A 24,993-nucleotide genomic window follows, 5' to 3' on the forward strand; every position below is an offset into this window, starting at 1 on the left:
TTTCACCTGTTAGCCAGGATGGTCTCTGGGATCTCCTGACCAGTGATCCTCCCAGCCTCGGGCTCCCCAAAGTGCTGGGATTACAGGCTTGAGCCATCATACCGCCCCCTGGCTAGTTTTTTGTATTTTTAGTAGAGACTGGTTTCTCACCTGTTAGCTGTAGCTGGTCTCGACCTCCTGACCTCGGGTGGATCCTCACTGCCTCCCAAAGTGCTGGGATTACAGGCTTGAGCCACCGCTGCCTGGTCGACATTTCTCATTTTGGAGACGGAGTCTCACTGTGCCCGCGCCTGGCGCAGCGATGCAATCTCGCTCACTGCAAAGCTCTGCCTCCGGTTCCAGCAGGTTCTCCTGCTTCAGCCTCCCGAAAGTAGCTGGGACTACAGGCACCACGACGCCGGGCTAATTCTTGTATTTTTAGAGATGGGGTCTCGCCATGTTGGCTGGGCTGGTGTCGACTTCGACCTCAGGCTATCCTTTGGCCTCCCAAAGTACTGGGATTACAGGTGTCACCGCGCTCAGCCTGAGGTGGAAGATCTTTTGAAGCCAAGAGTTTGCTACCAGTGTGGGCATTCATAGTGAGATCCCGCCGCGTAAAACAAACCAAAACAGGTAAAAAGACCCAGGTGCTGGCAAGTTCACGGAGGAGTCAGAGTACTGGCAGGTTACTGTCTCGTTGCAACTACTTAATTCCCAGGACAGAAAGCCATAACCAACAACATGTAAATGAGCAAGAATAGTTGCATTCTAATAAACTTTATTGGCCTGGCTCACACCTGTAATCCTGGCATTTGGGAGGTCGAGGTGGGAGGATCATTCCAGGTCAGAGTTCAAGACCAGCCTGGCCAGCTAACATGGTGATACCCCATCTCTACTAGTGGAATACAAAAATCACAGGCACGGTGGCTCACGCCTGTAATCCCAGCACTTTGAGAGGTCGAGCAGGTGGGATCATGAGGTCAGGAGGCTCAAGACCAGCCTGGCCAAGACATAAAACCCCGCCTCTACAAAAAAATACAAAAATTAGCCGGGTGGTGCATGGCTTCGTAATCCCAGCTACGCGGGAGGGGCTGAGGCAGGAGAATTGGGGTCTTAAGCAGTGTTGCCTGTGCCGGTCTTGAATCCCAGTGTTCAGGTGATCCCCAACTTGGCCTCCCCAAAGCACTGGGATTACAGGGCGCGGGAGCCACTGCCTCCCACTTCAAGTTTGGTATTTTTAGTGAGACGGCTTTTCATTATATTGGTCAGGCTGGTCTCAAACTCCTGACCTCAGGTGATCTGCCTCAGCCTCCCAAAGTGCTGGGACAAGGCTCTGGAGCCACCACTGGCCTCAAAAAAAAAAAAAATAATAACAATAATAATAATTTAAGGGCTGGGCACAGGCTCACACCTGTAATCCCAGCACTTTGGGAGGCCGAGACGGGCAGATCACAGGTCAGAGATCGAGACATCCTGGCTAACAAGGTGAAACCCTATCTACCAAAAAAATCAAAAAAAATTAGTCAGTGGTGGCGGGCATCTGTAGTCCCAGCTACATGGGAGGCTGAGGCAGGAGAATGGCGTGAACCCGGGAGGCAGAGCTTGCAGTGAACCGACATCGCACCACCGCACTCCAGCCTGGGTGACAGAGCAAGACTCCATCTAAAAAAAATAATAATAATAATTTTTAAAATTAGCCAGGCATGGTGGTGCACGCCCCAGTCTCAGGTACTCAGGAGGCTGAAGTAGGAGGATCTCTTGAGCCCAGGAAGTCAAGCCTGCAGTGAGCTGTGATCACACCACTGCAGTCCAGCCTAAGTGACAGAGTGAGACCCCGTCTCAAAAAAGAAAATGTTAAACGTCAGGGTCATTCCACTCCAAGGCTTTTATGCAAGAGAAAGGGAATCTGGGGCCTCACACAGCCTCGTGCATGAGTGCTCAGGGTGGCACGATTCACAGTAGCTCAAAACCGGAAAACCCGCAGATCAGCCGGTGAGTGCATAAACCAACTGCGGCCCACAGATCCGATGGAATTTGACAGTCAAAAGAATTCCTTTAGGCCGGGCGCTGTGGCTCACGCCTGTAATCCCAGCACTTTGGGAGGCTGAGGTGGGTGGCTCACTTGAGGTCAGGAGATCAAGACCAGCCTAGGCAACATGACGAAACCCTATCTCTACTAAAAATACAAAAAATAACCAGGTGTGGTGGTGCACGCCTGTTATCCCAGCTGCTCAGGTGGCTGAGGCAGGAGAATCACTTTTTTTGTAGAGATGGGGTCTTTATATTTTGCTGAGGCTCGTCTCAAACTCCTGGGCTCAAGTAATCCTCTTGCCTCAGTCTCCCAAAGTGCTGGGATTACAGGCATGAGCCACGACTCCTGGCCTTATTTTATTTTAGATTCAGGGGGTATATGTGAAGGTTTGTTACGTGAACCCTAAATATTTGAGACAGGTCCGAAGTCAATTTAGAAAGTTTATTTTGCCTGGCTGGGCACGGTGGCTCACGCCTGTCACTTTGGGAGGCCGAGGCAGGCGGATCACCTGAGGTCAGGAGCTTGAGACGAGCCTGAACAACATAGAGAAACCCCGTCTCTACTAAAAATACAAAATTAGCCAGGCATGGTGGCACATGGCTGTAATCCAAGCTACTCGGGAGGCTGAGGCAGGAGAATTGCTTGAACCCGGGAGGCAGATTTTGTGGTGACCTGAGATCGCGCCATTGCACTCCAGCCTGGGCGACAAGAGCAGAAACTCGGTCTCCAAAAAAAAAAAAAAAAAAACAGGCCGGGCGCGGTGGCTCAAGCCTGTAATCCCAGCACTTTGGGAGGCTGAGATGGGTGGATCACGAGGTCAGGAGAGCGAGACCATCCTGGCTAACACGGTGAAACCCCGTCTCTACTAAAAAACACAAAAAACTAGCGGGGCGAGGTGGCAGGCGCCTGTAGTCCCAGCTACTCGGGAGGCTGAGGCAGGAGAATAGCGTGAACCTGGGAGGCGGAGCTTGCAGTGAGCTGAGATCCGGCCACGGCACTCCAACCTGGGTGACACAGTGAGACTCCGTCTCAAAAAAAAAAAAAAAACACAGTTTATTTTGCCAACATGAAGGACGCGTGCCCGTGACAACCTCAGGAGGTCCTGACGGTATGTTCCCAAGGTGGTCGGGGCACAGGTTGCTTTTAAACATGTTAGGGGGACATGAGACATCAGTCAGCATATGTAAGATGCACATTGGTTCGGTCCAGAAAGGGGGGAAACTCTTAACGGGGAGGGGCTTCCGGTCATAGGTGAGAGAGACCATTGCGTCGTTTTGAGTTTCTGATGAGCCTTTCCAAAGGCAGTCATGCATTTCTCTCTGAGCAGAGGGATGGCTGAGTTCTCTCTGTGCCTTGTTCCACACGGAATTTGCTTGTGGACAGATTGGGAGGGAGGTATGTAGCCTTTTCATCTTGGTGACTGGCGTTTTAAGGAATAGAACGGGAGGCTGGTTTGCCCTAAGCGGTTCCCAGCTTGATTTTTTCCTTTTCCCTTTGGCTTAGTGATTTTGGGGTCCAGAGATTTGTGTCTCTCTCTCTCTCTGTCTCTCTTTTCTTTCTTTCTTTTCTTTCCCTCCCTCCCTTCCTTTCTTTCTTTCTTTATTTTTCTTTTTTTTCTTTCTTTCTCTTTTTTTTTTTTTTTTTTATTAACTTTTTTTCTTTTTGCCCAGGCTGGAGTGCAGTAGTGGGATCTCTGCGCACCACAACCTCCGCCTCCCAGGTTCAAGCACTTCTCCTGCCTCAGCCTCCCAAGTAGCTGGGATTACAGGCGCGCATCACCACACCTGGCTAACTTTGTATTTTTAGTAGAGATGGGATTTCTCCGTGTTGGTCAGGCTGGTCTTGAACTCCCAACCTCATGTGATCGCCCACCTTGGCCTCCCAAAGTACTGGGATTACAGGTGTGAACCACTGAGCCTAACCTTTTTTTTTTTTGAGACAGAGTCTTGCCCTGTCGCCCAGGCTGGAGTGCAGTGGCATGATCTCAGTTCATTGCAACCTCCACCTCCCGGGTTCACGCCATTCTCCTGCCTCAGCCTCCTGAGTAGCCGGAATTACAGGCACGCGCCACTATACCTGGCTAATTTTTGCATTTTTTTAGTAGAGATGGGGTTTCACCATGTTGGCCAGGCTGGTCTTGAACTCCTGACCTTGTGATCTGCCTCCCTCGGCCTCCCAAAGTGCTGGGATTACAGGGGTGAGCTCCTGCACCCAGCCTATGTGTGGATAATTTTTAAACTTTTTGTAGAAAAAAAGGCAAGGCGGAGTCTTGCTGCATGGCCCAGTCTGGTCTCCAGCTCTTGGGCTCAAGCGATCCTCCTGTCTTGGTCTCCCAAACAAAGTGGTGTCTTTCTTCTGATGTTGATGTAGCCACTTCGGCTCTCGTGGTTTCATGGTTTCTCTTTTTTTTTGAGATGGAGTCTTGCTCTGTTGCCCAGGCTGGAATGCAGTGGCGCAATCTTGGCTCACTGCCACCTCTGCCTCCCGGGTTCACGCCATTCTCCTGTCTCAGCCTCCCGAGTAGCTGGGACTACAGGCACCCGCCACCATGCCTGGCTAATTTGTTATATTTTTAGTAGAGACGGGGTTTCACCATGTTAGCCAGGATGGTCTCAATCTCCTGACCTCGTGATTCGCCTGCTTTGGCCACCCAAAGTGCTGGGATTACAGGCGTGAGCCACCGCGCCCGGCCTTGGCTCTCATGGTTTCTCTTTGGGTGTAAAGGAAAATCTGTTTTTACTCCTCACGGTGCTTCTGGCACCAAGTGTGTGGGTTTTCCACAGCACGTGATTTCTTCATTCTTGTGGACACAAACTGGGCATCCTACTTAAATTGAGACGATCTCTCACACTCACCACCCAGAGTGGGCACAGACCCCACAGGGGCTCAGCTGAGCCCCATGCCACCCACGTCAGATGCCTGTTGCAGGGGCGGGTCCCCAGGTGACCCACGCTTCCCCCTGACTAAAATCAGGAGTCCCACAACTCCGTCCTTGAGCTTGATAATTAGCCATAACAGCTCACAGAACTTCGAGAAATAGAGTTAGCAGTTTGCCCATAATCGCAGCGCTTTGGGCGGCTGAACTGGGAGGATCGCTTGAGCCCAGGCGTTTTGAGGCCAGCCTGGGCAACATAGCGAGTCCCTGTCTGTATAAAACAGTTAACAATTAGCTGGGCTTTGTGGCTTGTGTGTGTGTTCCCAGCTACTGGAAGGCTGAGGTGGGAGAATTGCTTGAGCCCAGGAGGTTGAGGCTGCAGTGAGCTATGATCGTGCCACTGCATTCCAGCCTGGGTGACAGAGTGAGACCACATCTGTAAAAACTAAAAATAAAAATGAGATAAAGATTTAATAAAGGACATCTCTTCCAGGCGCGGTGGCTCACGCCTGTAATCCCAGCACTTTGGGAGGCAGCGGCACGCGGATCATCTGATGTCAGGAGTTCGAGACCATCCTGGCCAACGTGGTGAAACCCTGTCTCTACTAAAAATACAAAAATTAGCCGGGTGGGGTGGCAGGCGCCTGGAATCCCAGCTACTCGGGAGGCTGATGCAGGAGACTCACTGGAACTCGGGAGGTGGAGGTTACAGTGAGTCGAGATCACGCCACTGCACTCCAGCCTGGGTGACAGAGGGAGACTCCCTCTCAAAAATAATAATAATAATAAATAAATAAATAAATAAATAAATGGCCAGGTGCGGTGGCTCATGCCTGTAATCCCAGCACTTTGGGAGGCCGAGGAGGGTGGATTACTAGGTCAGGAGTTCGAGACCAGCCTGGTCAACATGGTGAAATCCAATCTCTACTAAAAATACAAAAATTAGCCAGGCAGGATGGCGGGCACCTGTAATCCCAGCTACTCAAGAGGCTAATGCAGGAGACTCACTGGAACTCGGGAGGCGGAGGTTGCAGTGAGCCAAGATCGCGCCACTGCACTCCAGCCTGAGCGACAGAGGGAGACTCTGTCTAACAAAAATAAAAACTGGCCGGGCGCCGTGGCTCAAACCTGTAATCCCAGCACTTTGGGAGGCCGAGATGGGCGGATCATGAGGTCAGGAGATCGAGACCATCCTGGCTAGCACGGTGAAACCCCGTCTCTACTAAAAATACAAAAAATTAGCCGGCCGTGGTGGCGGCGCCTGTAGTCCCAGCTACTTGGGAGGCTGAGGCAGGAGAATGGCGTGAACCCGGGAGGCGGAGCTTGCAGTGAGCTGAGATCCGGCCACTGCACTCCAGCCTGGGCGACAGAGCGAGACTCCGTCTCAAAAAAAACAAAAACAAAAACAAGGACATCTTGCAGCCAGACGAAGAGGTTCACAGGTCCAGAGGGTATCAGAGCACCCACACCTGTGTCCTGTGGGCTCGGGGCGGCCACCCTCATGGCACGTGGACAAAATCACCAGCTTGGAAGCTCTGAGCTCTGTGGTTTAGGGCTCTTCATGGAGGTTCCATTGCATAGATTAAATCACGGAATCATTGGCCCTTTGTGCACCATGCAGTTCTTTCGGTCTTTAACCTGTTTTCTTTTCTTTTTGAGACGGAGTTGCACTCTTGCTGTCCAGGCTTGAGTGCAGATCTCGGCTCACTGCCACCTTTGCCTCCTGGGTTTGTTTATTTTTTTTATTTTTTTATTTTTTTATTTTTTTGAGACGGAGTCTCGCTCTGTCACCCAGGCTGGAGTGCAGTGGCCAGATCTCAGCTCACTGCAAGCTCCGCCTCCCAGGTTTACGCCATTCTCCTGCCTCAGCCTCCCAAGTAGCTGGGACTACAGGTGCCCACTACCTTGCCCGGCTAGTTTTTTGTATTTTTTAGTAGAGATGGGGTTTCACCGTATTAGCCAGGATGGTCTCGATCTCCTGACCTCATGATCCGCCTGTCTCGGCCTCCCAAAGTGCTGGGATTACAGGCTTGAGCCACCGCGCCCGGCCGTTAATTTTTTTTTTTGGGACGGAGTCTCACTCTTGTAGCCCAGGCTGCAGTGCAGTGGCACGATCTCAGCTCACTGCAGCCTCTGCCTCCACGGTTCAAGCTATTCTCCTGCCTCAGCCTCCTGAGTATCTGGGATTATGGGTGCCACCACACCCGGCTAAGTTTTTGTATTTTTAGTAAAGATGGGGTTTCACCATATTAGCCAGGATGGTCTTGATCTCCTGACCTTGTGAGCCACCTGCCCTGGCCTCCCAAGGTGCTGGGATTACAGGCGTGAGCCACCGTGCCTGGCACCTCCTGGGTTCTAAGTGATTCTCCTGCCTCAGCCTCCTGAGTAGCTGGGACTACAGGTATCCACCACCACACCCGGCTAATTTTTTTCTTTTTTTTTTTTTGAGACGGAGTCTCACTCTGTCGCCCAGGCTGGAGGGCAGTGGCGCGATCTTGGCTCACTGCAAGCTCTGCCTCCCAAGTTCACGCCATTCTGCCTCAGCCTCCTGAGTAGCTGGGACTACAGGCACCCATCACTACACTCAGCTGATTTTGTGTATTTTTATTAGAGTTGGGATTTCACCGTGTCAGCCAGGATGGTCTCGATCTCCTGACCTCGTGATCCGCCCGCCTCGGCCTCCCAAAGTGCTAGGATTACAGGTGTGAGCCACCGCGCCTGGCCCTGGCTAATTTTTGTATTTTTAGTAGAAATGGGGTTTCACCATGTTGGCCAGGCTGGTCTCGAACTCCTGATCTTAGGTGATCTGCCCGTCTCAGCCTCCCAAAGTGCTGGGATGACAAGCATGAGCCACCACGCCCGTCCCCCAGCCTACGTTCTGTCTCTCTGAATCTGAGGACTCTGGGCACCTCCTAGGAGTGGATCACAAGGATTTGTCCTTCTCTGCCTGGCGTCTCTCATAGAGCATGACATTCTCAAGGTGCATCTGTGTCAGGTCCTGCATCAGAGCCTCGTTTCTGTTTGTGGCTGGGTCGTGTTCCAGCGTGTGGGTGGCTGCGCCGTGTCTGTCGATGGACACTGGTGGTTTCCCCTGCTCGGAGCTGGGAATCATGCTGCTGTGAGCAATTGTGGACGTGTTTTTGTGTGGCTGTGTGTTCTCGATTTGTTTGAAAGAGGAAGGGGTTACAGACACATGACATGGGGCCGACCGGGCCAGGAGTCCCCGGGGCTGGGTGCTCACGGTGGGCAGAGGAGGCAGTCGCGGTGCCCGGGGGTTGGAAGGCCCATGGGGGTGTCTCCAGGGAGGGGCTCGGTGTTGGAGGAGCCCCTGACTTGGAGGCCGGCAGAGCTGCCTGGGGACCTACCCATGTCAGGGGGGCTCCCTGATTCCCATCTGTGCATGCCGGGCCCACTTTAGTGCCTCCTGCTTTCTGCTTTTGAACCCTCCTCAAAGGTTTTCCCCAGAGGAGACCAAGATGCATTTTTAAATCAAGAAAGAGAAGTCCCACGCACAGGTACTCTATTTCTGGAACATCATGTGGGAGGGAAGCGTTTGTCCTGGGTCACCGGCTGTGGGTGATGGTGGTGCAGGGCCCTGAGGCCTGGGCCGCAGAGGATGCAGCCAGGAGGGCAGACGGGCCTGTGGCAGTCCCAATGCCCACACACTGGGGGTCAAACTCAGTGGGTTCATGCTCTGCCAGTCCTGGAGCCCAGGATCATGGATCAAGGCGTCCCAGGGCAGTGCTCCCTCTGGAGGCTCAAGGGAGGATCCTCTTGCCCCACCCAGCTTCTGGGGGCTCCAGATGTCCTTGGCCTGTAGCCGCATCGCTCCAGTCCCTGCGTCTGTCTCCATGCAGACACTCACTCTGTGTCTTTTTTTTTTTTGAGACGGAGTCTTGGTCTGTCACCCAAGCAGGAGTGCAATGGCGCAATCTCAGCTCACTGCAACCTCTGACTCCCAGGTTGAAGCGATTCTCCTGCTTCAGCTTCCTGAGTAGCTGGGATTACAGGCGCCCGTCACCATGCCCGGCTAATTTTTGTATTTTTAGTAAAGATGGGGTTTTCACCATGTTAGCCAGAGTGGGCCATCAAACTCCTGACCCCAGGTGATCTGCCTTGGCCTCCCAAAGTGGTGGGATTACAGGCATAAGCCACTGCCCCTGGCCATTTTTTTTTTTTTTGAGACAGGGTCTTGTTCTGTCACCCAGGCTGGAATGGGTGGCACAATCCTGGCTCTCTGAAGTCTTGGCGTCCTGGGCTCAAGCAGTCACTGCCTCAGCCTCCCTGTGATAGCTAAGTTGCAGTTGCTCTACCATGCCTGGCTGATTTTCTTTTTTTTTTTTTTTTGAGGACCCGAGGTCTTGCTCTGTCTCCCAGGCTGGAAGCGCAGTGGCCAGATGTCAGCCGATTGCGGCTCGCCTCCCGGAGTTGGCGCCATTCTCCTGCCTCAGCCTCCCGAGTAGCAGGAGGCTACAGGCGCCCGCCACCTGCAGCCCAGCCTGGTTTTTGTATTTTAGTAGAGGCGGGGTTTCACCATTGTTAGCGTAGGGATTGTTCATAAATCTCTTGACCTCGTGATCCACCCGTCTCCGGCCTCCCAAAGTGCTGGGATTACAGGCTTGAGCCACCGCGCCCGGCCGCCTGGCTAATTTTCGATGTTTTTGTAGAGATGGGGTCTCACTATGTTGCCCAGGCTGGTCTCAAACTCCTGGGCTCAAGCGATCCTCCCGCCTTGGCCTCCCACATGCTGGGATGACAGGCCTGGGCCACCATGCCCGGCCCGTGTCTCCTCCTTCCAAGGACACCAGCCACTGGTTAGGGCCCACCTTCCCCGGCACCTTCGTCCTGACTCATGGTGTTAGCACGGGCCCATTTCCACGGGGCGTCGCATTCCGAGTTTCCGGGCGGATGTGGACGCTGTGGTCGGGGTCCGTGTGGAAGCCACTGCCTTGGTTTCTGACCCGACTCTCGGGCGCAGTCAAGCGCTGGGCTGGACTGGATGGGCTGAGGGCCTGTGGGGGCGGCGCGCGTGGTGGGAGGAGAGCGAGGAGCTTCTCCCCGGAAGGCGGGGGCTTTCCCGGGAGCTGTGTGGAGGTCGCCCAGCGGGGCCTGGAGGTGGAGCCGTGCAGGAGTGAGAAGCAGGTCCCATCCGGGCGGAACCACCTGCAGCTCCGGAGCTTTCCGGGCGGGGAAAGGCTGTTCAGAGCCGGCGTTTGCTGTGGTGGGAGCCGTGGAAGGGGACAGGTGGGGAAGAGGTGACGCAGGGATCGCCACGTCCTGGGGCAGGTGCTCCGCCGCGCGACTTCGCGAGCGTCTGTGAACCCGCCCCGCGAGTGTCTGTGCACCTGCTGAGTGTCCGGGACCCCCTATGCTGTGTGTGGTCTCAGCCCCCTGGGAGGCCATCATGGCGGCGGGCCCTGGGGACCGTACATGGACAGCACAGAGTGGCGTCCTGAGCCTGGGAGCCATGGAGTCCTCCGCGCCCCATACAGACCTGGCCAAACGCGGCTTCATAGCTGGCTCTTGCGGAGGCTCGGGAGGCACCAGCAGCCTTCCTGTGCCCACCGCACCCTCCTGCCTGTTGCGACACGGAGGATCTGAGCCACTGAGTGGGTCCCATAGGGAGCCTGTGCTCCACACGGGGCAGAACCCACAGCGTCCTCACAGCCACCGCTTTCCCAGCTGGGGCTGCCCCTGGTGCCTCCTAACGCTCCTCCCATGCTCCTGCTGTTCCCTGGGCCTTGATGCCCTTCCCCACCGGCGTGGTGACTCAGATGACCCCACAAGGCTTCCCTAGGCCTTGTGTTCCGAACAGGACCCCGCTCCTCTCTCTTCCCTCACTCAGTGGGGGCTGTTCGGCCACTTGGTCCTTGTCTGTCTCCCTCAGGCCAGGCCCTGTGCCTGTAGCTGACTCCCTGGGAAAGTGTGTGCCGATGAGGGAATGCGTGAGCGGGAAAGTGATAGAGAGTAGATGAATGTGTGAATCAGTGAGTGAATAATGAGGCTGAATAAGTGGATGAGTGCATGTGGGAATGAATGAATGTGTGTGTCAATGGGTGAATGAGTGAATAAATTCACGTGTTGGATGAATGAGTGAGCGAATGAGTGCGATGAATGAGAAAGTGAATGAATGAGAAAGTGAATGAATGCGAGTCATAAATGAGCGTGTGAATGCACGCCCATGGGAATGAATCAGTGGGTCAATGAATGCATGTGTGGATGAATGAGTGAGTGTATGTGTATGAGTGAGTGAATGTACATGGAAATGAATGAGTTAATGAATGAACACATCTGTGAATGAATGCATGCATGCATGTGGGAATGCGTGAATGCGTGCCTGACACCTGGAAGGAAAGAGGATGGTGAGGGCTGGCAGAGTGTGAGGCCCTGTGTGGTCCAGGGCATGGTCCCAGCCCTGTCTGTCCTTGCCGTGGGTCCATCTGCATCACCTTCCTGCTGTCCCAGGCCCCTTCCAGAAGCCTCTGCCATCAGGGGGCCTGGCACATGCCTGCTGGGGGCTGGTGGGGAGCCCTGGTGGGGTGGTCATCCAAGATACCGGGCAGGCCCTCCCCGCCATGGGGTGGCGGCCATGGGGTTAACCAGGGCCTCCTCTCTCCCGTGCCAGGTTCGTGCTGGCTGTGGGCAGTGCCGTCTTTGATGCCATGTTCAACGGGGGAATGGCCACAACGTCCACAGAGATCGAGCTGCCCGACGTGGAACCCGCTGCCTTCCTCGCACTGCTCAAGTAACGCTTCCGGATGCTTCCTGCTGGGGAGCCGGGTGCGGGGAGGGGGACCTCAGAGAACGCAGACCCTGTCTGACACCACCTCAGAGGCCCTGGCTTGGTGGAGATTTCTAGAACTGTGTTCCTGTGCAGTGAGGGGTTCCAGAGACACCTTTTTTTTTCTTTTCTTTTCTTTTTTTTTTTTTGAGACAGAATCTCGCTCTGTTGCCCAGGCTGGAGTGCAGTGGTGTGATCTCGGCTCACTGCGACCTCCGCCTTCCTGGTTCAAGTGATTCTCCTGCCTCAGCCTCCTAAGTACCTAGGATTACAGGCGTTCACCACCACACCCAGCTCATTTTTATGTTTTCAGTAGAGACAGCGTTTCTCTATGTTGGCCAGGCTGGTCTCAAACTCCTGGCCTCAGGTGATCCACCTGAGAAAAAAATTTTTTTTTTTTTTTATTTGGAGTAGCACTCTGCCACCATGGCTGGAGTGCAGTGGCTTGATCCTGGCTTACTGCAACCTCTGCCTCCTGGGTTCAAGCGATTCTCTTGCCTCAGCCTCCTGAGTAGCTGGGATTACAGGTGCCCGCCACCACGCCCGGCTAATTTTTGTATTTTTAGTAGAGACGGGGTTTCACCATGTTCGCCAGGCTGGTCTGGAACTTCTTGACCTCAGGTGATCTGCCTGTCTCAGCCTCCCAAAGTGTGGGGATTACTGGTGTGAGCCACCAGGCCCGGCCTTTGCTTCTATTTTTGATCGGCCCAACTTCTGATCTATATTCAGTGTGGGCCACTGGCTGGCATCGTGTTCAGTGTGGTGTGGACCCCTCGCTGGCATACAGCAATAGCGTTCATGATTATCCATGAGCCTAATTAGTGTGTTGGGTTCTGTGATCACCCAGAAGTGGTCGAGGTTTTCGGTGGGGCCTGAGGTGGGGAACCAAGAGTTCCTCATGGAAAAGGCGCCCAAGGAGGAGACACCCAGCTCCCAGTGCCCTCTCCTGGGGCATCCCGGGAAGAACGAGACAGGCCGTGTAGACGCTTCCGGGTGTGTGCTGTGTGGATGGGTTCAGCCTCTTGTTTTCATGGGTGACTGCCTTGCCAAGTTATGTCCCTAGGTCAGAGGGCAACAGACAAGGGCTAATTCTGGAAGGTTCCTCGGGGAGCCTGATGTGGGGCGTTTGGGCCCTGCAGGCTCAAGGGCAGGCGGCCAGGTCTGAGTGGTCCTCTGACGCTGTCCCCTGGGGGCGGGCATGGCGGTCCCATCTCACGGCCACCCGCGTTGCCTCTGCAGGTTTCTCTACTCGGACGAGGTGCAGATCGGCCCGGAGACGGTGATGACCACGCTATACACCGCCAAGAAGTACGCGGTGCCAGCGCTGGAGGCCCACTGCGTGGAGTTCCTGAAGAAGAACCTGCGAGCCGACAACGCCTTCATGCTGCTCACGCAGGTGGGCGGGGCCGGCACGGGGCGGGGCTGGCACGGGGCGGAGCCGGCACGGGGCAGGGGCGGGGCCAGGCCTGGCTGGAGGCGGGACGGGGTGGGGGCGGGGGCGGGGGCGGGCCCGGGCTGGAGGCGGGACCGGGGCGGGCCCTGGAGGCAGCAGGATCCTGTCTGGTAGTAAAATGTGTTTTGTGCCGTGCGCTGTGGCCCGCGCCTGTAATCCCCGCACATTGGGAGGCTGAGGCGGGCGGATCACCTGAGGTCAGGCGTTCCAGACCAGCCTCGCCAACATGGGGAAATCTCGTCTTTACTAAAAATACAAAAATGAGCCTGGAGTGGTGGCGGGCACCTGTAATCCCAACTAGTCTGGAGGCTGAGACAGGCAGATTACCAGAGGTGAAGAGTTTGAGACCAGCCTGGCCAACATGGTAAAACCCCATGTCTACTAAAAAAAAAAAAAAAAAAAGAATTTTCATAAATTAGCCAAGCATGGTGGTGCGTGTCTGTAATCTCAGCTACCTGGGGCTCCAAAGCAGGAAGATTGCCTGAGCCCAGGAGGTTGAGGCTGCAGTGAGTGGAGATGGCGCCGCTGCACTCCAGCTTGAGTGACAGAGTGAGACCCTGTCTCTCAAAAAAAGTAAAATAATGTTTTTTTTTGAGACGGGTTTCTCTTGTTGCCCAGGCTGGAGTGCAATGGCATGATCTCAGCTCACTGCAACCTCCGCCTCCAGGGTTCAAGCGATTCTGCTGCCTCAGCCTCCAGAGTAGCTGGGATTACAGGCCCCCACCACCACGCCTGGCTAAAGAAAAAGAAACAAAAAAAAAAGAGAGAACTTTCCGTCTCTCTCTAAGGAAATGTCAGGTAGACAGAGCAGGGCCGGGGATCTCAGGGGACCCCAGTTGGGCTCTGTGCAGCCCAACGGGTGGGAGCTGGGGAGGTCGTGCAGGCCAGGGAGGCTGAGAGGAGGACATGGGGCCAGGACAGGTGGACGGCCGCTTGGGAGCTGTGAACTCCTGGTCGGGGGTGGAGGGCGGCCAGAGGGGACAGCAGCACTAGGTCCTCCAGTGGGCTTCGGGGGTCCAGCATCCTGGAAAAGACCCAGAACCTTCTCCCTCTCCAACCTGGCAGGTCAGATGCAGAGGATCCGGACCCCCAGAGGGAGGGGTTTCTTGTCCGGGTCATCTGTGGTCATCTTGCCGGAGGGGCCTCTGCCTGACCTGAGAGGTGCCTGGAGTTCACGCCCCGAGCTTTGTCTTGTGGCTGCCTCAGCCTCCCTGCTCCTAAAACCACTGCAAACCCGCTTGAGAGGTGTCCTCAGGGGGAATGCCTGCAGAAAGGCCTGCCCGCGTCCCTGCTGGCATAGGCCCTTCCAGCACCTTCCACTAACAGCCTCAGTTTCCCTAAGAGCACAGGCGATGTCCAGCTCTGTCACCTGTCAGGAGTCATGTCTGCTGTGTGTCTTGGGATGGAGCTGCCAGGGACATAGCCCCTCCCACCACAGGTGGCCAAGGGCGTGTTGTGATCCGGAAGCTTCACCGGGTCGACCCTGGCCGCCTCACCTCTGCCTGCCACTCGGGGTCCTGGGCCCTGCTGCCCCCCAAGTGCAGCTGCAGTGCCCCTTTTGCCTAAAGCAGCAGGCCCTGCCGACAGGGACCTGAGCATCTTTTTCTTCTTTCCTTGGCCTCTGAGGTCCTGAGAGGGAACGCCCCGACTCTCCCGCCCCACTCAGCGGTCACACGGGGGTCTCTGGGCCCACGGCAGGGCCGGCCTGGTGGCTGAGACCCCGGTGGCTCCTGGCTACGCTCAGGAAGGCCTGTGCGGTCAGGGCTGCATTTAAGCCAGCTCCACACTGGGGATCTGCCGAGGGCTGGGTGCTGATGTCCCTGCCACGCCCCCATCAATGTCTCTCGCCAGGCGCGACTCTTCGATGAACCACAGCTGGCCAGCCTGTGCCTGGAGAACATCGACAAAAACACCGCAGATGCCATCACCGCAGAGGGCTTCACCGACATTGACCTGGGTAAGGGTCCAGGAGCCCAGGTGTGGGAATCCCAGCAGGGCCTTGGCAGGAGGGTCTGGGGATCGACAGTGGGAGCTTTGGGCCTGGGGGTTCCCTGGGGGAGCTGCACAGGTGAGCTGGGGTCTCACCACTTGCAGTGGGTCAGGAGCTCGGGTCCAGCACAGCCCCAGGGGAGTCTGGGGCCTTGGCCGGGAGGCCACAGGCCAGACCCCACCATCCCAGCTGATGGTGACTGTCTCATCCTCTGATGGCCCATGGTTTTGACTTTGTTGTTAAACAGCTGTTGTCAAAGCTACTCAAGTCTGTCCTTGTGGCTAAAAGCAACCACAGCCTAGGAAAATGAAGGGGCATGGTCATGTGTCGATAAAGCTTTATTTATAAACACAAGCACAGGGCCAGGTTTGGGCCACGGGCCATAGTTGCCAGCCCGGCTTTAATTGTTGGTCCTCACGTTAGTCTCACTGCCTCCTGCAGGGTAGACAGGGTGTCATGTTCACACAGCCCCTTCCTCCACCCCGCAGACACGCTGGTGGCCGTCCTGGAACGTGACACACTGGGCATCCGTGAGGTGCGGCTGTTCAATGCCGTTGTCCGCTGGTCTGAGGCCGAGTGTCAGCGGCAGCAGCTGCAGGTGACACCGGAAAACAGGCGGAAGGTTCTGGGCAAGGCCCTGGGCCTCATCCGCTTCCCACTCATGACCATCGAGGAGTTTGCTGCAGGTAACAGAGCTCAGGGGCTCAGGGGCTGGCTTGAGGGGGGAGTGGCACACAGGTGGGCACCTGGGTACCGAGGATAGCGCCCCCAAGTTCACTGCAGAAAGCCTGGCAGATGCCTGGAGTATAAAGATAGGAAGAAACCTGGCTTGTGAGGGCACGTCCACAGGGCCGTCTGTTAGCCCCGGCCTGGCTGCTCTGTCCCCACTGTACGCATTGCCAGTCCCCCGCCCCCCATGTCCATCCAGCTGTGTTTTGGTGGCATCTCCCCAGGAGGGAAGGGAGTCCCCGTCTCGGGCTCTTGTGCTACCTGCTGGTGCAGGTACCAGTGTCCATGACAAGCCCAGGAAGGCTCTGACATGGCCGGGGCAGCTGTCGTGCTCCCATGAGTGGGCCTTGGGGTCCCCTGCTGCAGGGCCTGGCCTCTAGGGTGACGTGAGGGGCAGCCCTAATGATGCCTCCTGCCCTCATGTGGCTGCTCACTGCCTGACGCCATCCAGCTCTTACGTTCCATAAGGGGCTGGGACAGAGCCCTGTGGCTGGTGCACACTCGCCGTCTGGCCTTCCCCAGGTCCACACGGCCTCTGCTCTCGCTTGACTGAAGGTCGCCAGACTTAGCAGCAGGGTCTCAGTCTGTCGCCCAGGCTGGGGTGCAGTGGTGCAGTCACAGCTCACTGCAGCCTCGACTTCCTGGGCTCAAGTGATCCTCCTGCTTCAGACTCCAGAGTAGCTGGGATCACAGGTGCCACCACCACACGAGGCTTATATTTGTATTTTTTGTAGGGACAGGGTTTTGTTATGTTGCCCGGGCTGGTCATGAACTGGGCTCCAGCCATCCTCCCACCTCGGCCTCACAAAGTGCTGGGATTATGGGCGTGGGCCACCAAGCCTGGCCAGATACATACTTTTTAAGAATACAATTATTGATCAGCCAGGTGTGGTGGCGGGCGCCTGTAATCCCAGCTACTCGGGAGGCTGAGGCAGGCAGGAGAATCGCTTGAACCCAGGAGGCAGAGGTTGTGGTGAACCGAGATCATGCCACTGCACTCCAGCCTGGGCAATAAGAGTGAAACTCCGTCTCAAAAAAAAAAATTGTTGGCCAGCCTTGGTCATTCTCACGTGTAATCCCAGCACTTTGTGAGGCCAAGTTGGGGGGGAATCACTTGAGGTCGGGAGTTCGAGATCAGACTGACCAACAGGGTGAAACCCCATCTCTCCTGAAAATTCAAAATTAGCTGGGCGTGGTGGCGGGTGCCTGTAAACTAAGCTACGCGGGAGGCTGAGGCAGAAGAACTGCTTGAACCCGGAAGATGGAGGTTGCAGTGAGCCAAGATTACGCCATTGCACTCCAGCCTGGGCAACAACAGCAAAACTCAGTCTCAAAAAAAAAAAAATTGTTAACATTGTTTATTCAGTTTTGATACTCAGCCTTCCTAATTCACTTAACCCATAATGGTCTGTTTCTCGCCAGTTATTAAACTGTGCGTTGGGCTGGCTTGCAGCTGAGGGATGCAGAATTGAGCCCACCTTGGCTGATGAGTGATTAGGTCTCAGGTGGGCGGGGCTGCTCTCATCAGAGCAGAGGATGCTCACCGTGTCCTGGCACTGCTGGGGGTGGATGGTGGAGCCTCAGTTCTGCCCCTCCCAGCCACCCCTCCCTGCCCAGAGCCCCTTCATATCCCATGCATGGCCCTTCTGCCTGTCACCTCTCCCCACCTGGATTAAGAGCCTGGCTCTTGGAGCCTGCCTGGGCTGTGCTAGCCATCACCCCTGGGGGCGTAAGCGCTTTGGAAGGTGGCCGCCTAGGCCCCACGTGGAGAGGAACCCCCAAGGCTGTTTCTAGAAGCCAGGGCTGCAGGCTGTGGGGTACAGGCCTATCGGGGAGCTGCAGTGACCCTTCCCAGCCAGTGGCCCTGAGAAAACAGGCAGTGGAGCCCCCCACGCCACAGTGAAGTCACGGGTGGTCCCTACGACGGGGCCAGACCCTGAGACGTCGCCCCTGAGTGAGCGTATCTGTCAGCCTCTGGTCTCTGCCCTGCGACCTCTCTCCAAAAGCCCAGGCAGCAGGGGCCGTGGCTGATGGCTGGTCCCCTGGGGAGGGGCTGCCCAGGTCCCTGCACCTTGAAAGTCCGACGCGGTCATCTTAGGGAGAAGGAGCGTGTCCTTCCGGGCCCTCCCCCACGCCCTCACTGTACCACAGGCCCAGCACAGTCGGGCATCCTAGTGGACCGCGAGGTGGTCAGCCTTTTCCTGCACTTCACTGTGAACCCCAAGCCGCGAGTGGAGTTCATTGACCGGCCCCGCTGCTGCCTGCGCGGGAAGGAGTGCAGCATCAACCGCTTCCAGCAGGTGGAGAGTCGCTGGGGCTACAGCGGGACCAGCGACCGCATCAGGTGGGGCTCGGGGTGCAGGTGGGGGGCGCCGGGCATGGGGTGGAGGACTCAGGGATGATGAAGGTGGGGGGGGCCGGGCATGGGGGTGGAGGACTCAGGGATGACAGAGGTGCGGGGGGTGGGCATGGGGGTGGGCCAGCCCCAGCTCACCTTAGGCTGTCCCTGGGCATCCACATGGCTGCCTGTTATCTGCCACCACAGGTTCTCAGTCAACAAGCGCATCTTCGTGGTGGGATTTGGGCTGTACGGATCCATCCACGGGCCCACCGACTACCAAGTGAACATCCAGGTACCCGTCCCCAGCTGCCTCCCCAGGCCGCACTCCGGCCCATGTCCTGTCCCCACCTCCATGGAACCCTGGCCGAACCCCCGGCCCTGGTCCCTGCACTGCCCACCCTAGGCAGGTGGGCTGGGCCTCGAGGGGTCCCTGTCAGCCCTCCCCAGGCCTGAGCCTCCCACCTCCCTGCAGATTATTCACACCGACAGCAACACTGTCCTGGGCCAGAACGACACGGGATTCAGCTGCGACGGCTCAGCCAGCACCTTCCGCGTCATGTTCAAGGAGCCGGTGGAGGTGCTGCCCAACGTCAACTACACGGCCTGCGCCACGCTCAAGGTGTGCCGCTGGGGAGTGGGGTCCCTCCGTGGGAGTCTCTGGCCCATCCTGAGGCCCCCAGGACACAGCCGACTCTCTCCAGACGTGGCCACCCTGGCCCAGTTGGGGCCTCACCCTGTCCACACCTGGGGCATCCCAGCCTGGAGGTCCTTGACCTCACTGTACCCCATCCCCCATAGGGCCCAGACTCCCACTACGGCACCAAAGGCCTGCGCAAGGTGACACACGAGTCGCCCACCACGGGTGCCAAGACCTGCTTCACCTTTTGCTACGCGGCCGGGAACAACAATGGCACATCCGTGGAGGACGGCCAGATCCCCGAGGTCATCTTCTACACCTAGGCTGTCCGACAGCGACACCGCCCTCCCTGTGCGGGGAAGGCTGGGCCACCCGACACCGCCCTCCCTCTGTGGGGACCACTGGGGCCCCGAGGTCATCTACACCTGGGCTGCTCTGCCGTCGCCCTCCCTCCATGGGGACAGCCGCAGCCCCAGGCCATCATCCGCTGCTGGGGCCCCCCACGTGGTGCCAGGCCCAGTGTTTCCCCGGGGCCATCTGTCCAGTCCACGCCACCTTTCTCAGCATCAGGAAGGGGTTGCCCTGCGTTCACCACCACGAGTGCGGCTGCTGGATCAGGGCAGCCGGGGAGGTGGCCGGGTCAGTGGCCAGGCCCTGTGGAGACAATCCCTCAGGACTGGGGACAGGGCTGTGCTGGCCTGGGCCAGGGCCCACAGGCCCGCCGCTCAGGGCGCCTGCCCACGTCATCTGACGGCGGTACGCGACGTCCCCGTGTTTCTTCACTGCACATTGCAATGCATTTGCGATTCCCATTTCTCTGCTAGGAGCCAGCCTGGTGGCACCGCTCCCAGAGCCATGGGTTCCAGACCTTGCATTCCTTTAGTTCCTGTCCGTTTATTGGGACACTGAGGCCCCACCTGTTACATGCCCGAGGCCACCCAACCCCAGCCTGCAGGGTGTTCCCACTGCCTGGATGCCGGCCTGAGTTCCGCGCGGGATTCAGTGTGGTGATGGCCCCTGCTGGATAGGCCTAGCCCTGGCCCAGGTGGTGAGCGGTTTGCAGTGTCCGTTCTCATCCACCTGATGGGCCCAGCCAAGGGCCCCCGCTGTCCAGCCTCCCTGGACAGCCCTCGCGGCCCCTGCAGCCCAGCGTGGGACTCAGACCCTGTGCCCCAGAGCTCCCCTGCTGCAGGATGGGGCTCCAGCTGGCCCCGACCGGGTCCAGGGGCACTGCTCGCCTGTACATACCGTTGCCCTAGCCCGCCTGTTGCCGCGGGAGCCACCCCCAGGTGCTGGGGGGGCACAGCCCCTCCCCACCCCAGGCCACGCCCCCACCCGCCCTGCGTGTTTCTGCCCTGTGACTCCTGGAACCTGCGTCCTCCCCAAAGCCATGGGAGGGGTGTCCTCCTCCGACCACCCCCAGATGATTTTTTTAAATAAAGAAACAAACACACCTGCCCTGAGCGCATGCTGCTTCTCTCCCCTTTGCTCTCCTTCGCTGCCCTTCACTCTCCTTCGCTCCCCTTCAATCTCCGCCCCGCTGTCCTGGCTACAGTGGGTGAGGGATGTCGTGTACTCTGGAGAGAGGCCCTGAACCCCGGGTCTCGTTCGCCAGCACCGCGAGACCCTCCTCGAGTACCCACAGCCCATGCTTAAGCCCGGGAGGTCGGGACTGCAGTGAGCAGTGATTGCACCACTGCCCTCCCACCTGGGCAAGAGCAAGACCCTGACTCAACACCTCCCCCCAACCCAAATGCAATGGAAGTGTGTGCCGATTTACACTTGGGGAGGTCCTGCTGGCCGCTGGGGGACCGTGGATGTGAGGGACAGAGAGAAAGCAGGAAGTGCTCAGTTCTGGCCTTGATGGCCAGAGGAGTCACGTCGTTGGCTGCTGCCTCAGGAGCACACACGCAGGGCAAGATAACAAGAAACCCGGCAGCAAGGCCGGGCACGGCGGCGGCTCACACCTGTAATCCCCGCACTTTGGGAGGCCAAGGCAGGTGAATCACCTGAGGTCAGGAGTTCAAGACCAACCTGGCCGACAAGGTGAAATCCCGTCTCCACTAAAAACACAAAAATTAGCCAGGCGTGGTGGCGGGCACCTGTAATCCCAGCTACTTGGGAGGCTGAGGCAGGAGAATTGTTTTAACCTGGGAGGTGGAGGTCGCAGTGAGCCGAGATGGTGCCATTGCACTCCAGCCTGGGCGAGAAAGCAAGACTCCTTTAAAAAAAAAAAAAAAAACAGCAGCAAACAGTTGCCAGAAGGCTGAAGGCTGAGCAGATTTGCAATGTGCGCTGCAGGGAAGAGGCAATGGAGACGGAGCCTGGCGGGGTAGGGGGCCTTGCTGAACACCCTTAGGGCCAGGCGTGGTAACTCACACCTGCAATCCCAGCACTTTGGGAGGCTGAGGCAGGACTGCTTGGAACCAGGAGTTCGAGCCTGGGCAACACAGCAAGACCCCATCTCTACAAAAATACATATTAGAAGGACCTTGGGCTTCTAATGAAGACATCAGAAGGGCCACACACCAGGAGCTAGGGCAACACCCCTGGGGGAGGACAGAACTGAAGCAAGCCCTCATCACTCCAAAACAAAACCCTGGTGGGGTCTCAGTGAGCTGCTGTTACGCTGGCCCCTGCCAAAAGAAAACACAGCCCTGTGAAGACACATCAGCACCAGCTTCCACCATCTGTCATTTATAACATCCAGCATCCATTAAAAAATGACAGGCTGGGCGTGGTGGCTCACGCCTGCAATCCCAGCACTTTGGGAGGCCGAGGCAGGTGATCACCTGAGGTCACGAGTTCGAGACCAGCCTGGCCAACATGGTTAAACCCCTGTCTCTATAAAAATATAAAAATTAGCCAGGCATGGTGGCGGGTGCCTGTAATCCCAGCTAGTTGGGAGGCTGAGTCAGGAGAATCACTTGAACCTGGGAGGCAGAGATTGCAATGAGCCAGGTGTGCCACTGCACTCCACACCCAGGAGACAGAGACTCTTGTCTCAAAAAAGCCACGTGTGGTGGCTTATGCCGCCTGTAATCCCAGCACTTTGGGCCGAGGTGGAGGCAGATCAGGGTCAGGAGATCAAGACCATCCTGGCTAACAGGATGAGCCTCTACCAAAAAAAAAAAAAAAAAAGGCCGGTAGCGGTGGCTCAAGCCTGTAATCCCAGCACCGGGTCGAGGCGAGGCAGGATCCACGAGGAATCAGGAGATCAAGACCATCTAGCTAACACGGTGAAACCCGTCTCTACTAAAAGCAACAACAACAACAACAAAAACTAGCCCGGGCTAGGTGGCGGACGCCTGTAGTCCCAGCTTCTCGAGGGAGGCTGAGGCAGGGGAGAATGGTGTGAACCCGGGGAGGCGGGCACACAGTGAGCTGAGATCAGCCCACTGCACTCCAGCTGGAGGCAAGCAGACTCCGTCTCAAAAAAAAAAAAAATTAGCCAGGCATGCTGGTGGATGCCTGTGGTCCCAACTACTTGGGAGGCTAAGGCAGGAGAATGGGCGTGAACCCAGGAGGCGAAGCATGAGTGAGCAAAGATCTCACCACTGCACTCAGCAGGCAACAGAGCAAGAATTTGTCTCAAAAACAAACAAAAACATGCAAGGTGAAGCACAGCGACTAAAAAATGGACAAACAGGAACAGAGATCACATTGGCACAAAGGGTCTAATGTATGTGTGTAAGGTAAAGGTCCCAGAGAGAGAATGCTTAAGCATATGATAACCCACGAATTTTCCAGAATGAATGAAAGGCGGTGACCCACATGCTTTTTTTTAAGGCGGGGTCTCATTCTGCTGCCCAGGCTGGAGTGCAGTGGCAATCTCGACTCGCAAGCTCCGCCTCCCCGGGATCATGCCATTCTCCTCCGACCTCCCGAGGAGCTGGGACTGCAGGAGCCCGCCACAATGCCGACTGGATTTTCATTGCCTGTTAGTAGAGGCGGGGTTTTGCCGTATTGTCCAGGCTGGTCTCATCTCCCGACACTCATGATCCGCCCGTCTCAAAGTCACTGGGATTGGCGTGGCTCAGCCTGACCAACTAAACTTTGTCCAGCAAGGCAGCTGTGGCTCGCGCCTGTAATCCCAGCACTTCCGGGCCAGTGACCTCACTTGAGGTCAGGAAGTTCGAGACCAGCCTGGCCAACATGGTGAAACCCCACTCCTACTAAAACATAAAAAGTGTCGGCCCGGTAGCGGTGGCTCAAGCCTGTAATCCCAGCACTTTGGGGCCCGAGGCCAGGCGGGATCCGCCCGAGGTCAGGAGGTCGAGACCATCCTGGCTAACCGCGGTGAAACCCGTCTCTACTAAAAAAATACAAAAACTTGAGGCCGAAGTGGGGCGAGGCCTGTGGTCCCAACTTTCGGGAGGCTGAAGGCAGGAAGAATAAGTGAACCGGGGCCGGGCTTGCAGTGAGCTGAGATCCGACCATCGCACTCCCAGCCTGGGCGATAGAGCCAGACTCAGTCTCAAAAAAATTATCCAGGTGGTGGTGGCAGGCGCCTGTAATCCCAGCTTCGGGGATGGGGCAGGAGAACTCTTGCACCTGGGAGAGCTGCAGTGAGCCAGAGATCGTGCAGCTGTACTCCAGCCTGAGTGGCTACAACAAAGACCCTGTCTAAACACTTTATCCTAGCCTGGAATGCTACTCCAGCAAGAAAACATCCTTATTAAGAAGGTGATGCCAGGCATGGTGGCTCAAGCCTGTAATCCCAGCACTTTGGGGGCTGGGAGCCAGACAGATCAGATCAGGAGGTAGTTAAATGCAGCTAACCTGCAGTGAAACCCCCATCACCAGTACTAAAAAATACAAAAACTAGCCAGGCCAGTGGTGAGCCTGTAGTTCAGCTACTCGGGAGGCTGAGAGGCAGGAGAATGACACTTAAACCTGGGAGGCAGAGCTTGCAGTGAGCTGAGATCAGGCCACTGCACTCAGCCTGGTGACAGAGGCGAGACTCTGTCTCAAAAAAAAAAAAAAAAAAAAAAAAAAGAAAAGATTGAAATCAGTATTTTTTTCAGGGAACGAAAAGCTGAGATAATTGGTAATTTGTTAGCGCCAAAGCTGCACTCGGCCCGGCATGGTAACTCACACCTGTAATCCCAGGGTCACTTGCCTACCTCATCCTCCTAAAGTGCCTGGACAACAGAGCCAGACAGGCAACCCTATCTCTACCTAAGAAAAAAAAAAACACCCAAAACAATTAGCTGGGTGTGGTGGTGCACGTCTCTGGTCCCAGAGACTTGGAAGGCTGAGGTGGGAGGATCGCTTGAGCCCGAGGTCGAGGCTCCAGGGAGCTATGACTGCAACTGCACACCAGCCTGGGCCAGATCCTGTCTCAAAACAAAACAAAACAAACAAAAAGCAAGCTGCACTGTAAGAAATACTGAAGAAGTTCTTCAGGCTGAAAGGAAATTATCCCAGATGTAATCTCTGATCAGCAAGAAGAAATGAACAACGTCAGAAAAGGGTGAACATGTGGGTAAGCAGATAAAACACATGACAGGCACTCCTTATCCCCAAGCTACTGCTGGGAAAACCATCGATGGAATCAGCCCATTTCTCTCTTGCCATCTGACTCTTACAGGTGCATTATTTCTGCTTTGTCACAACGTATTACAGTGATACTGGTCTTCCACCCTTGATCTCACCTTTAAAAAAATTATTTTCAGCCAGGCACGGTGGCTCAAGCCTGTAATCCCAGCACTTTGGGAGGCCGAGACGGGCGGATCACAAGGTCAGGAGATCGAGACCATCCTGGCTAACACAGTGATACCCCGTCTCTACTAAAAAATATAGAAAACTAGCCAGGCGAGGTGGCGGGCGCCTATAGTCTCAGCTACTCGGGAGGCTGAGGCAGGACGATGGCATAAACCCGGGAGGCGGAGCTTGCAGTGAGCTGAGATCCGGCCACTGCACTCCAGCCTGGGTGACAGAGTGAGACTCCGTCTCAAAAAAAAAAAAATTATTTTCGCCGGGCACAGTGGTTCACACCTGTAATCCCAGCACTTTGGGAGGCCGAGGCTGGCGGATCACCTGAGGTCAGATCGAGACCATCCTGGCTAACAGGGTGAAACCCCATCTCTACTAAAAATACAAAAACAAAATTAGCCAAACGTGGTGGTGGGCGCCTTGTAACCTCAGCTACTCTGGAGGCTGAGGTGGGAGAA

General features: G+C 56.3%; 1 protein-coding gene and 1 long non-coding RNA gene across 3 annotated transcripts in view; one reads left to right on the top strand and one right to left on the bottom strand.

The window, feature by feature from the left end:
- Positions 1–20,275, top strand: part of BTBD2 (BTB domain containing 2) — a 28,652-nt gene extending 8,377 nt beyond the window's left edge. The window contains exons 2-10 of one of the 2 annotated variants that reach the window (XM_021930500.2): positions 11,512–11,631; positions 12,907–13,063; positions 13,739–13,918; positions 14,972–15,077; positions 15,599–15,796; positions 17,991–18,183; positions 18,385–18,472; positions 18,653–18,799; positions 18,979–20,275. In XM_021930500.2, the coding sequence (XP_021786192.1) occupies positions 11,549–11,631; positions 12,907–13,063; positions 13,739–13,918; positions 14,972–15,077; positions 15,599–15,796; positions 17,991–18,183; positions 18,385–18,472; positions 18,653–18,799; positions 18,979–19,140 (1,314 nt within the window). In that variant the 5' untranslated portion in view covers positions 11,512–11,548 and the 3' untranslated portion in view covers positions 19,141–20,275. The remainder of the gene's footprint in view (positions 1–11,511; positions 11,632–12,906; positions 13,064–13,738; positions 13,919–14,971; positions 15,078–15,598; positions 15,797–17,990; positions 18,184–18,384; positions 18,473–18,652; positions 18,800–18,978) is intronic. The other variant, XM_009193092.2, reaches the window with a different exon arrangement.
- Positions 15,431–16,890, bottom strand: LOC108583213. The gene is made up of 2 exons (XR_001897567.3): positions 16,298–16,890; positions 15,431–15,909 (listed from the first exon to the last, which is right to left on the bottom strand). It is a non-coding gene; the product is annotated as an uncharacterized LOC108583213 (long non-coding RNA).
- Positions 20,276–24,993: the final 4,718 nt, after the last annotated feature.

The sequence above is a fragment of the Papio anubis genome, chromosome 20 (genome assembly GCF_008728515.1).
Source record: "Papio anubis isolate 15944 chromosome 20, Panubis1.0, whole genome shotgun sequence".
NCBI lineage: Eukaryota > Metazoa > Chordata > Mammalia > Primates > Cercopithecidae > Papio > Papio anubis.